This window comes from Parus major, chromosome 27 (genome assembly GCF_001522545.3).
Source record: "Parus major isolate Abel chromosome 27, Parus_major1.1, whole genome shotgun sequence".
Taxonomy (NCBI): Eukaryota; Metazoa; Chordata; class Aves; order Passeriformes; family Paridae; genus Parus; species Parus major.
Window position 1 is genome coordinate 2,878,565 of NC_031796.1, and position 12,965 is coordinate 2,891,529.

The 12,965-nt window shown below is 57.7% G+C and overlaps 1 protein-coding gene and 1 long non-coding RNA gene across 8 annotated transcripts; one reads left to right on the forward strand and one right to left on the reverse strand.

The window, feature by feature from the left end:
- Positions 1–301: 301 nt before the first annotated feature.
- LOC117245557 lies at positions 302–4,459 on the forward strand. The gene is made up of 2 exons (XR_004500329.1): positions 302–1,157; positions 1,551–4,459. It is a non-coding gene; the product is annotated as an uncharacterized LOC117245557 (long non-coding RNA).
- Positions 3,954–12,923, reverse strand: DCAKD (dephospho-CoA kinase domain containing). 7 transcript variants are annotated; one of them, XM_033520025.1, is made up of 7 exons: positions 12,813–12,923; positions 12,616–12,680; positions 11,305–11,407; positions 9,534–9,651; positions 7,334–7,537; positions 5,460–5,547; positions 3,954–5,019 (listed from the first exon to the last, which is right to left on the reverse strand). In XM_033520025.1, exons 4-7 carry the CDS (start codon positions 9,643–9,645, stop codon positions 4,734–4,736), a joined length of 690 nt encoding a protein of 229 aa, XP_033375916.1. In that variant the 5' UTR covers positions 9,646–9,651; positions 11,305–11,407; positions 12,616–12,680; positions 12,813–12,923; the 3' UTR covers positions 3,954–4,733. The 7 variants fall into 7 exon arrangements, with proteins under 7 accessions (XP_033375916.1, XP_018864630.1, XP_033375917.1 ...); XM_019009085.2 differs by having other exon boundaries at positions 12,611–12,680; XM_033520026.1 differs by lacking the exon at positions 12,616–12,680 and having other exon boundaries at positions 11,309–11,407.
- Between the last annotated feature and the right edge of the window lie 42 nt (positions 12,924–12,965).

Consider the following 12,965-nt stretch of genomic DNA (forward strand, 5'->3'; position numbering starts at 1 on the left):
GTTGCAGTGACAGCGGTGGCTGCAGCTGTTGTGGCGGTGGCTGCTGCGGTGGCTGCAGCTCCGCTCGACGCCCGCCGCTCCTCTGCAAAGGTTAAGCAAACAGCAGCTCCTGCAGAATCGATGCCGGCCGAGCCCTCGGCTGTTTGCTTTGGCAGCGCGGAGCGGGGGCGGGTGGGCCGTGCTGGGGACGCCGGCAGCGGGGAGGGGACAATCAATGCTCCAGGGGCGCAGCTTTGGCCGGGGGTGGCTGGGTCTCCCCACCTCCCGCTCGTTGTAGAACTCATGGAGGAGGATTTGGGGAGGGGTGAGGGTGGCGAGTCAGGGCAGGGGGCTCGTGGGGCCGGCACCATGCCGTGCCTCAGTTTCCCCTCCTGGCATTGTGGCAGATACTGCCCATAGTACTGGGCTTGGCCAGGGGGACAGGGACGCTGTGCCCCCCTGCACCTGCCACCCAGCCCTGCAGCCGTGGCTCAGCCCAGGAGTGGCTCAGCTGGAATTCAGACAGAGCTGGACACAACCAATGAGCCCAATGTCAGCCCAGGACGACAAGCCTGGGGAGGGAGTGGCCGTTTGCAGGCTGTCCCGGTGACAGTGCCCCACATCCCAACTGTGTCCTCGGGATGGGCTCTGGAAGGGGCCATGGGAAGGGGACATTCAGCTGTGGGTGGCCTTGAAGGACAGCTGGATGGCTGGTTGTGAGCTGGGTGGTTGGTGGCCTGCTGGCAGTGAGTGGATGGCAGTGGATGGGTGGCTGCTGAGTTGGTTGCCTGGCTGGCCAGTTGGCCACATGACTGCCTGGCTGGCTCATTGGCTAGACGGCTGGTTGGCACCAGTCAGGCTGTCTGTCCAGCTGTCTGTCCGCTTGTCTGGCCAGCTTTGCAGTTGGCTGGTGGTCCCAGGGGCTGCCTAGCTGGCCATGGCAGCCCTGGCCCCGGGACCAGCAACATCCCAGCGTGTCCCACCCCAGCACCTGGCACTGTCCCTTGCCCAGCGGGGGGAGCCCGGCCGCGGGCAGGGGGAGGCCGAGGTGTGGGTGGCACATCCGCCGTCCCTGTCCCCGTCACGCTGCCTCTCATTACGGACACGGCGGGGCCCGTCACCCTCCCACCGAGCGGCAATTAAGGGCTGACAACACCGGCAGCTAATTAGCGCCAGCGGTGAGTGCTGGGAGGTGACGGCCGCGTGGCTGGAGGAGAGGGCTCGGGGACGTGTCCCCCCAGAGGGACATGGGGTGGGAGTGGCCGGGATTTGGGCTGCTGGGAGCAGCTGGGCTGTGGCGGGGGTGCCCCACGGCCGGTGGGGTGTGACACGGAGGGGGAGCCATGTGACAAGCGGGTGCCAGCGATGCTGTGTGCAGGGGGTGGCACTGCGGAGTGTCCCGCACGGGGACGGTGTGCGGCACCCCGGGCTGTGCAGTGACGGTGACAGTGGGTGACACCCCGCGGGCCACGCAGTGACAGTGACACTGGGTGATACACTGTGGGCCGGCAGTGACGGTGACAGTGGGTGACACCCCGTGGGCCACGCAGTGACATACCGTTGTGTGACAGACCCAGCACCAGGCACTGACGGTGACTCTGTGTGACAATCCACGGGAGCTGCAGTGACGCTGCGTGGCACCCGGCGGCCCCACAGTGACAGTGACACCCTGTGCACTGCGCGGTGACAGTGACACCATGTGACACTCCAGGGAGCAACAGTGAAGCTGTGCAACACCGCAGGGCTGCGCAGCAGCTCCGTGTGACACGAGTGGGGCTGTGCAGCCACGGTGACACTGTGTGACACCCCAGGGAGGTGTGCAGTGACACTGACACTGTGCCACACCCCGGGGGCCATGCAGTGACAGTGACACCTGTGACAACAGACGCCATGCGGTGACACTGATGACACCAGTGCCGTGTAGTGACACCACGCTCGCCCCCTCCCGCCTGTTCCCCTTTGTGGGTATTGAGGCACCCACCCAGTTCCCACGTGGGGACATCACCCTGTAACTGCAGCCTCGTGGGGGACTGTCCCCACCCCCTGCCCCAGCGGAGGTCCCATGGTGGGTGCACCAAGGAAGGGGGGGCTCTAGGAACGGGGTACAGCAGGGAAGGGGTGCTCTGAGGAAGGGGTTACCCCAGGGAGGGAGTGCGCTGTGGAGGGGGGACACTAAAGACGGGATGCTCCAGGGATGGAGCTCCAAGAAAGGGAGGTTTCAGGAATGGGGTGTCCCAGGAAGGGGATGCTCTGAAGAAGGGGTGCAGCCGAGAGGGGGTGCCCCAGGAAGGGGGTGCTCCAGGTAGGGCTGCTCCGGTTCATAAGGGGGTGCAGGAGCAGGGGGTGCAGCAGGAGGAGTGTCCGTCTGTCACGAGCCCCCGCCAGCCGCAGCAGAATCGATCCGGCCGCCAATTTGCACAGTCAAATATTTGGCTTCGCGGCGCGGGGCCGGCTCTGCTCGAGCCGCCCCGGTGGGCGCAGGCCCGCGGTGACGGTGGCGGCTGCTCCGCGATCGATGGTGGGATGTGAGGAGAGCTGGGGCGGCCCCAGCGAGCGGGGCCGGGGCTGGGGCCCTGGTGCAGCACCCGAGATCCTCCATCAGCACCCACGGGCCTTGGGAGCCCATGTGGAGCCCGCTCGTCTGTGCTCACCTGTGCCACGAGCGCAGGGGCTCAGCCAGGGTGTCCTCCAGGCCCCCCCGATCACCGCTGCCACCCAGCCCAGGGAGCTGAGCCATCTGTCACCGGCAGGGGATGGCTGAGGCTCGGCCACACGGCCACAGGTGTCCCCGAGGGGGTTGGGCAGGAGTGGGACTGGCGGTGCTGAGGCGATCGTGGGGCAGCTCCCACGGATTGGCATCACACAGCTCCCATGGACACAGCTCCAGAGCCCTTTCCCCGTGGGTGCCAACGCCTGGACCCGCAGCCCAGGCAGGCGGCTCAGCCCAGGGCTCTGCAGCAGGCTCCCCCGGCAGCCCTGTGCCTCACCGTGCCCCCAGATCCGCTCGCTCCCTCGGCCCCGCTAAACTCGTTAGCGGCGGCCGAACGTCAGCCGGGCGGGAGCGAAGCGCCAAATGCGATTACGGCCCCGTCTGCTCCGTCCTTCCACCCCCGGCCCCATTTATCGCGGAGGCGGGCGGGAGGGAGGCGGAACTGGCGCTTATCTCGGCCGAGAAATCCCGCTCTGGCTCTGATTTATGGCTGGCTGCGAGGGGCTCCAGCGGCACTGCACAATTATGGAGCATTTAGAGCACGAAGAGGTCAGCGCTCAAGCACGGCTCCCCCAGCACAGCTGGAAGGGTCGGGGTAGCCAGGTGGATGCTCCAGCCCAGGGATGCTCCCTGGGGTTGCACAGGGACCACCAGGTCTCTCCAGGTGGGTGAGACATGGGACTTGTGGGTGCTCAGGGGAGGACGGGGATGGAAGAATGCCTGGCTCCAAAAAGAGGCACGTGCTGGCTGGGGACACCCTGGGAAGGTCCTGTGTCTAAAGGATGGCGCAGGGGACAGGCAGGACACTGCCTCACAGGACCGAGGCCAGGCAGGAGGGTGGGAGCACCCTGGAGGATCCCAGGCATCACCATGTGCAGGAAGGGGGCCAGGGGCTCACAGCACCCCCTTTTCTCCCAGTGTGGGGATAAGCAGTGGCAGTGGGGACAGGGGTACCCCAGAGGGAACCTGCTGGGCACAGAGACCCACTGCAGCTCCAGGATCATATCCCAGCAAGCCAGACCCACCCTGTGGGGTGCCCAGCGCCAACACTGAGGCACAGCCCTCCCAAGGAAGGTCATGGCAGGCCTGTTGCTCCAAGCAGCTCCTGGAGCAGCTCAGGGATGTTTACTGGGAAAAGCAGGAGCAGCCAGCAGCTCTTCCTGCGTGTGCTGAACTTTACAGAGCGCAGCCGTGCCCCGGCATAGGAACAACCTGGGAGCAGGCTGGGAAGAGCCAGGGGAGCAGTCGTGGGATGCGGAGCAGCTGCTGTTCAGTGTTTTATTAAAACAAAAGTGAAGACCCAGCACCCGCCTTGCCCAGGCTCAACTCTCCCACTGGGAAAGTGCTGCTGAAGGAAGCTCAAACAGAAGGAAATGAGTTTGAAGGAGGTCAGGTCTCAGCCTGCTCCAGTGTGGATCAGACCCTTGGATCTGAAGCCAAGGGTGACCCATGAGTGATGGCCACAGAAACAGAGGGCAGGGAAGAAGAGCCCCCAGCTGAACAGCTGATTCATGTGAACGAGGTGCTGTCCTCCCCCCACCAATGATTTAATGAATTTCCATTAAATCAACATGAAAGAGGGGAAATCCCAAACCTAAATCTGGATTAGGAGGGTTGAGCTATGAGGAATCACCCAGGGAACACTGGAGGCAATTACAGGGCCTGAGAAGGCACCCAGCCCTAGGGAGGAGATTGTCCAGGAAGACATTAAAGTGAGATTGTACCCGATTAAAGTGAGACTGTCCCAGAATAAAGTGATATTGTCCCAGATTAAAGTGCCTCAGCTCACTGAAGTTCCACAATAGAGACCCACCTGGGGACAAGGGCCTCATCCCATGGGTACAGCTGCTGGGTGAGAACCTGAGGAGGGAGAACGTGCCTGAAAAAAACCTCTGCCTGTGTTCACCTTGGGAAGTGTGCAAGGAGACACCTCATGCCGCTGTCTGCATTCAGCTGGCAAAGCTCATTAACAGAAGTGGCCTTTCACTGCCCTTTTCAAACGGGGAAATTCAGGCCCCCTTCCCTGACTAAGAGAAAAGGCGAGTTAAGAGATGAAATGCCTGATGAGGAGGAACACCAGCCCTCCAAATCCGGCGACAGCCGTGCCCACTGCCAGCCGTGCCCAGAGGAAATGCAGGGAATCCTCGAGGCGGGCGTGCAGGCGCAGGACCTGCCGGCGTGTGCTCTCCCGGTCCCCGGAGTTGTCAATGATGTGGGTCGCCCACTTGCGCTTCTCCTCCAGGGGCAGCTGGGAGCTGATCCGAGCTTCGGCCTCAGCCACGCCCAAGCCGCTCCTCTTCATCAGCCGCAGCAGCTGCGTGCCGGGGTCACTGCCGGGGGAGCACGGGGCTGAGCTGGGGGTGGGAAGGAACGGGGATCTGCCTTCCTTGGGCAGCAGGGGGAATCACTGGGATAAAATGGGAATGAGAGAGGTGCCCCCTGTCATTTCTGACACAATCAGCCAGCACTTGGACCAGCAGAGCCACCCCTGCCTGGGCTGTTCTCAGCATTCACAGCCTGGAACAGTGCCCCAAATCCTGCCCTGATAGAGCATGGGTTGTGGAAGTCCCAAAGGCAGTGAATCCCCCTCTGTGATGGTGCCAGGTTCCAGAGAAAGCTCAGGAAGGTCCTTGTGCACTATAAAGGGAGGTGTTGCTTCTCTCAGTGGGCTTTGCACCAGGGCTGAGGCTGAAGCAGAGTGGAGGCACATGATGGGCTCCTCTGAGAGAGGTGGCATTGTCCCTGTCCTCATCATTCCTAGAGCACTTACCAATAAACCAGCACTGTGTATTTCATAAACCTGGTCAGTCCACGGGTCTCAAAGAGCAGAGGGATGTCCAGGATCACGTAGCGGTAACCTGTAGAGATGGCAACATTCCCCAAAAAAGAGCACAGTGTTAACCCCCATTCCCAAATCCCTCACACTGCACACACACCATGGCCAGGAAAATCAAAGCAAGCAGGAGCTCTACAGCTCCACGATTACAGCTGAGCAGAGCAGAGCCTGCTGGCCCTCCTCCCTCTCTCAGGGAGGAAGTGGTTTCATTCCAAGTTTCCAGAGGAAAAAAAAAAACAACCCTAACCTGGCTGCTCCAGACCAAAGGTGAAACTGCAGAAATATAATGAGGAGCTGAAACGAGGAGCTGAAATGAGAGGAGCAGTGCCTGGCTGGCAAGAGCAGCAGCCGTGCGCTGTGCTGGCCTCTCGTGGGAAGCAGTGCCCACAGCACGATCTGCTCTCCACTCCTTCTCTTGTCCAAGACTTCACCAGGCTGCAGCCATCTGAGCCAACATTTCCCAGCTCAGCTCTCCTCCCTTTATGAAAAGCTTTGGCTAAACAGTTCCATTTTTGCAAGGGGAGCAAGGAAATCCCTGCAGACCTCCTGCAGCTGTGACACTGAAACACAGGGGAGCCTCCAGGCACAGCCCAAGGGCTGAACCCTCACCAAAACTGGCTGATTTTGGTTTAAAAGCTGTCACCACAGGGAGCAGAGCTTGTCACAGTCAATTGCTGTCCCCCTGTTTCTCCCCATGCCTCTGCCCTTGGCCCATGTCTGGGGTGGTGGAAGATGCCCTGCTGAGTCTGGGGGAGAGGGTGAGGGGAGGGGAAAGCTCTAAGTCAGGACTTCACTCTCCTGTGTCTCCAGTCATGGGGACACCTCAGGTTTTGTTGGTGTCCCCTCTTTATAACCCCCCTAAAACCAAGCTGCCCACAGCAAGTAAAGTCTTGACAAAGACATCACCATCCAAGGAGCCACCCTTCCACCAGCATCTCTGCCCTGAGAGGCTTCTCGCTGTCCTCTGATTTGATCGATCAGAGCTTTCCTTACACAGCGATCCTCAGAGACAACATCCAGCTATCCCAAATCATTAAATCCTGACTAATGAGGACAAAGCAGCCTGCTGAAGCCACACAGCGCTCTCGCCGAAGGCCAGGACAGCATCCGCCTCCTGAGCCCGCAGCCCCGAGTTCAAGACTCCATCTCTGGCTCCTGGCACTCCTGCCTGTTGCTTCCTTTGTGCTTCCTCCTCCTCACCCTGCAGCAGAGCTCGGCCCCGTGGTGCCCTGGCCCGTTCAGCTCTCACAGGGCTCAGCTCTGATAAGCACCACGAATCCAGACTGACTCTATTAAAGCATCCGTCTGTCTACACGGAGACCTCCGGAACAGCTGGTGATCTTATCTGGCATTTCCCCAGCCCAGCCTGACAGCTGCATTTGTTCCATTTATCAGGGGGAACGCGGGATTTCGGAAGCCACAGCTGTCAGCCCATTCCTCACCTTATCGACACTCAAAGGGCTCCACAGCTTGCACTGAAGCTGGAGCAGGCTGGGGGCAGGGAGGGATATTTGGCCGTTTCAGGAGTGTGACATTATCCGGTGGGTAATCTCGGCAAAGCTGCTCCCGGGCCTCACAGATACACTTTAAGCAGCAGAGAAAAGCGGAGAAGGGAAGCAGTGAAAGGCAGGAGTGAATCAGGAATGAATCCTCCAAACACTGACACCAAAGGCCACCGGAGGCAGAGCACAAAGGCTGTCACTCAGCGTCCCTTTCCTTTCTCTATCATTCCTGTCCCTCTCCCCACATTCAAACCAAAGGCAGAGGGAGAAGGGATGGCTCCTGGCAGGCCAGACATGGCCTCTTACCGAGTACAAAGTACTTCAGGACCTGCTTCAGCATCTCCTTCAGGATCTCAGGGTGGGTGATGGAGTTCAGCAGCCGCCGTTTCTCTGGCTGGGAGAAGATAATGTTTCCGAGAGCCTCACGATTTATCTCACCATTCTCCAGGAGGATCTCGGTGCCAAAGTGCTGCAGGATCTGCTGATGTGCCTTGGAGTGGGGCTGCACCACTGAGAACATCAAACAGCCAGGGGTGAGAGCAGGTTTTACAGCACAGTCGGTGTTTGCATCAGCAGTCACCCTCAGATGGGGTTTGCTCATTAACTAACGGAGCTGATGCTCCCATGGCAGCACATCTGTCCTGGCACCACATCTGCACGGCCTGGCAGCTCCTGCCAGAACAGCCTGCCAGCCCAAGGTCTCTTTGAGGGCTGACACCCAGGAGATCAAAGCCCTGCAGACATGAATTCAGCACCACAACGCTCCTGGTGCTGCTGTTCAGGGTGACCAGTCAGCAGGGCAGGCAGGAGGACACGGTGATGGCCACACACCAAGGCTGGGGCCAGAGCTGGGCTGAGCCAATTCTCACCAGGGATGGAGCAGGGAGATCCTAAAGGGACCAGGACCAGCTGGAAACTTCAGCACTGTGTGGATACTCACTGCTGCAACTTGGCTCTGGATGCTGCTCAGGTTTGGGGTTTTTTTTACTGTCTTTCACATCACACATTAAATTCTTCAGGAAAATGAACACAAAAACCTTCTAAAAGCTCAATCCCCAATCAGCCCTTGCAAGGGCTCTGACGTTACAGGAGTGTATAACTTTAAAGCCACCAAAAAAAAAAAAATCACCAACAAAAGGGATGAAGCAATAAAACCATAATTAAGCTCCAGCTGAGGGTAACCACAGTGAAGGACAGACTACAGATAATCATCTCTCCCAAATCCAGGAACATTGCCACAGGTTGTAACCTCAGGCCAACCTCATAAAAGTCTTTAAGACCAATTTTTTTCTCCCATGGAATATCACATGGAGGCAGTTTCAGGATGGGTGAAATCTATATAGTAAACAAACACATATAAAAAAGGAATTGGTGCAAAATAAAGTGATTGGCAGAAAACTTTCACAGAGTATCTGTAGTGTTTTCCTACTGCCTCTGAGGGCTTTTAGCACCTCCAGCAAATTTCCTGCACCTCCAGGGGAATTACAGTGCAATAAAATGTTAAAGCAGCACAGCTTTGAGTGGCTACACATTAAGTTCTTTACCAAACAGAAAAGCTCAGGCACTTCCAAATGACACCATTGCACCATGTCTCAGCAGCAGACCCCAAACCTGCTGCTTGCAGGATCCACAGCCCTCAGAAACCCAGACTGGTTTGGGGGAAAGCTCATCCAGTCCCACCCTGTGCCATGGGCAGGGACACTTTCCACAGTCCCAGGTTGCTCCAAGCCCTGTCCAGCCTGGCCCTGGACACTGCCAGGGATGGGGCAGCCACAGCCACTCCGGGCACCCTCTGCTCTCCTCATTAGCCTGATGGGGTGAAGGGATTAACATTTCACAAGTAATCAGGGAAAACAAGGTCTGCTCTGGTCCTACTGAGTCAACAGAACTGTGATTCTGGGTCTTTTCTCCAGCCCAAGCAGCACATTTCAAGAGCAGCACGAGGCAGGTGTGCAGGAGCACAGAACAAACTCCCCCTGATCTGGGATCTCTGGAGCCTCTTTTTTTTTTTCTTTCTTTTTTTTTTTTTTTTTGAGCACATTAATTTTGGGATCTGATCTCTCAGGATCACCAGACAAGCAACATCCAGCACAGAGGGACATCCTCTTTCATCCACACTCATAATTGAGTGACAGGATGGGTGTCCTGGGGCTCAGGGGGCGTACTGGACTAGCCAGGAGATCCCACTTTAGAGGGAACCACGTTCATTTTTGCCCAGAGTTGGCTTTCAAAGCTGGGAAGCATCCCACACCAGGGGATAGAAACTCAGAGCACAATCTCCCCACGGTGTTTATTAGGTAATGATCTTCTTTTTTTCTTTATTAAAAATATATCCTAGTTCCAATCCCCCCGGGCAGCTGCTCCGCAGCCCCGCGGACTGGGAAGAGGAAGGGAGGGAAACCCTTCTCCGATGTACCCAGAGCACCCTCTGCCGTCAGCGCTTCCCGGCAGCGATCCCGGTTGTCAGGGGAACCTCAGCGAGCAGGACCAGCTCTGGAAAACTCACCCTGCCTGGCAATAACATCGGCATCGATCACGGCACAGCCCAGCTCCCGCAGCACAGCCACCACCGTGCTCTTCCCAGACGCGATCCCACCCGAGAGTCCCACCAGGAACATCGTGCTCTGGGAGGGAAAGAGAAGAGCTGGACAACATGCCAGGACAAGGCCATTTTGTTCATGCTGAGCACATCAAATACTTAGTCCCAAGCAGGCAACTTCATTCAAAGCTCATTTTCCTGCTTTCTCAGGGTGTCACTGAGACATCAGCAGATTTTGGCACCCTCTGAGCTGGATATCCCTGTTCTACAGGCTGGAGGACAGTGTTGGATTAAACAAGGCTTCTCTGGACCCCCCCTAACTCTGCATGTGACACTCGAGCCCTAAGTTCCTCCAGCTGGTTATCTGCAGCTTCAGCAACTTGTTCCCCTTTAGCATCTCCACTCATCAAACCAGAATCCCATCTACAGCACCCTGAGTCATGGAATCATGGAATTGTTTGGGTTGGAAGGGATCTTAAAGCCCATCCAACTCCATCTCCTGGTATAGGCAGGGACACCTTCCACCATCCCAGGGTGCTCCAAGCCCTGTCCAGCCTGGCCTGGAACACTTTCAGGGATCCAGGGGCAGCCACAGCTTCTCTGGGAGACCTGGGCCAGAGCCTCCCTATCCTCATGGGAAGGAATTCCTTCCCAGTATTCCATTGAGTGGGAAGTCATTTCCCCTTGTCCTGTCACTGCAGGCCCTTGTTCAAAGCCCCTCTGGAGCCCCTTTAGGCTCTGCAAGGGGCTCTGAGGATCCTTCTCTCCTCCAGGTGAACACCTCCACCTCTCCCAGCCTGGATTCAGAGCAGAGGGGCTCCAGCCCTTGAAGCATCTCCGTGGCCTCCTCTGAACATGCTCAGAGAAATCAGAAAATTCCTGGCAGGTTTGTTGAGGGTGACCCAGGAGCAGTGAAAGAGAATTCAGACAATAACTCAGCCAGGACTGGGACACACGAGGCCTGAGAGGGAGAGCCCTGCTCAATCCCTGCAGCCACCTCTGACATCACTGGCACTCAGAACCCATAGGGCACTCACTGAATCCCATTCCCTCACCACTGGCAGCCCTAAGGACAGGGAAATCACAGCTCTGAGCAGCAAACTGGTGCCTGTGAGCTGCCAAACAGGGCTCTGAGCACAGATATATGCTTGCCCTTGGCCTCGAGGCTGGGAGGGCATTGGTAACACTGCTCCCACAGCTCCTGCACAGACATCTCCCTGCTCAACCCAGACCCTGCAATCCTCTAAATCCTGCTTGGGTGCTCTCAAAACCAAAAGATTCAGCCACACTGAGGCAGCTCTAGAGAGCTGAGGGGACTACTCTGAGTAACTACATCCCAAAAATACAACAGCCTCAGCAGGCTGGCTACAGACTCCAGTGTCCCTCCTGCAGCCCCAGCCCAGAGTGTCCAGGCCTTTGTGCAGCCAAGGACAGCAGCTCTGACTTTGCTGTCATCCAGGGTGACACCATCCAGGGTGAGGGGCTGAAACTCCCACAGCCCAGCCTGTGGCTGTTACATCTGAGAAGGAATTGGCTCCATCACCTTTGGCCAGGAGCCACAGGTGAGGCTGCAGGTAGTCACCCTCTGGCTGCCCCTTGCCCAGATCCTGCTCCCTCCTGGTAGCCCAACCACAGCAATCTCAGTCACCATCGCTCTGCCTAACCTGGCCCTGGTCTCCCCCCTCCCTCCAGACATCATCAGCCCCCCAAAAATTCTGCACATAAAGGAACCAGGTACCTACTGCCCACACTGTCCCCAGCAAGTGACACCCAAGGACAGCAGGTCACGGGGCTGCAGCAGGGCTGAGGATGGGTGAAAACACAGCACTGCGACCCTTTGGCTAGAAAACAACAACAAAAAGACACTTTAGTCATAATTCAGTCCTACAAACAGGACCCAAACCCACAGTTTGGAGGGAAGCAGGGGCTGGGCAAGACCTGTGGCAGCTGGAGGCAGCTCAACAGAGGGAAGGAGCAGAGCTGGAGCAGAAGCAGCAGCCCCTGCCAGCAGCTAGGCAGCAGCTCCACCGAGCACCAACCCAGCCTGCAGCAGCACCATGTGCTCCTTCCCTTTCCCAGACACCAGGACAACAGATGGGGATAGCTCCAGCATCAACAAATGGGGATCCAAAAGGGATCAGAGAAGGCCAAAATAATAACAGCAAACAGCAGTGACTGGGAAGGCTGATGTACATCCCAAGCAGGATCTGGACCCCACAGTGTCAGAGGGACTTGGAGTGACTGAGGGGCTGTTTATTTATCCCAGCAAGTTAAAATCCTGCCCTCCCACCAGGATTTTATACTCCCACTGACTGCTACAGCCTGCGAGGGGCAACACTGCACCAGGAGGATCCAGATCACAGCAGTGGAGGCTCCACGTGCCTGTTTTGTAAAAATACACTAAAAACTCTCCTGCCCTTGTAAACACAGGGCTTTAACTGCAGTAACCCCAGCGTTCTGGCCTCCAGCCTCAGCTGGGACTTGCTCCCAAAACCCTGCTATTTCTGTCCCTCCATCGCATGCCTCCACCCCAGGAATTACTGCAGGGGGAAAGCAGCCCTTGGAAGGGTTATCCTGGAAACCAGGCCCAGCTGGGGATCTGAACACTCATGCTGTCCAAGGGCTTGCACAGATCTCAGGCATCAATATTTAACAAGCTCAGGTTTGAACTGCACTCGAGGGGAGAGGCCAGCCCGCTCCTGCAGATGTTACCAGCACGAGCCAGAACCAGTTTTCCCCCAAATACACCATTTTGGGGGAATATATTTGGCCTGTTCCAACTAAACCAGACATGGGGAAAAACAGAACACGAGCCACAGAGGCTGGTCAGGCTGGAAAACTCGGTGAGCTGAGCAGTGAGGAATGGGGAGATGCACCCAGGGCACTAAGGAGATGGTTTTTAAATAATTAAGTGCCCCAAAATTCCTGTGTCCCAACTCCTGCGGGTTTTGATCACAGCACAAGCTGTCAGCCTCAATCCATCCATCCGGCAAGCAAAGGGATTGGGGATAAAGCTGCACCGTGTCCCCAGCACCATCCTACACCTGACCCTCGTCGTGAGCCCATCCTCGTCTCTGGCTGGGGATGAGAGAGCTGGTATTTGGCTCGAGGAGGCTGCAGTTAAAGGGAAGAGTCATCAAATACATCGTTAATTGGCGGGGAAAGAGCCGCCGCCACAAACACCTTGACCCACCCCGCGGGGCGCCGGAGGCACCATGGCCCCCGCCCGCCGCCCTCACCACTCACCCTGCCCGGCCTCACACGGCCCGCAGTGTCCTGCCCTCCTATTGGCTGGCGGTGGAGGTGGGGGTTTCTCCCAGCCAATCGGAGCCGCCCTCATTAGACTCGACCCACCCCCTAAGCAGGAAGAGGGCGGAGACGCGAGCACTCCGGCCTCGC

Coding starts and splice junctions, on each gene's coding strand:
- DCAKD (XM_033520026.1), bottom strand. CDS start 9,645: ATGTTCCTGGTGGGACTCTCGGGTGGGATCGCGTCTGGGAAGAGCACG. Junction 5,548..7,333: donor CCTGAAGTACTTTGTACTCG/GTAAGAGGCCAT, acceptor CCATCTCTACAG/GTTACCGCTACGTGATCCTG. Junction 5,020..5,459: donor TACACAGTGCTGGTTTATTG/GTAAGTGCTCTA, acceptor CTCCCCCGGCAG/TGACCCCGGCACGCAGCTGC.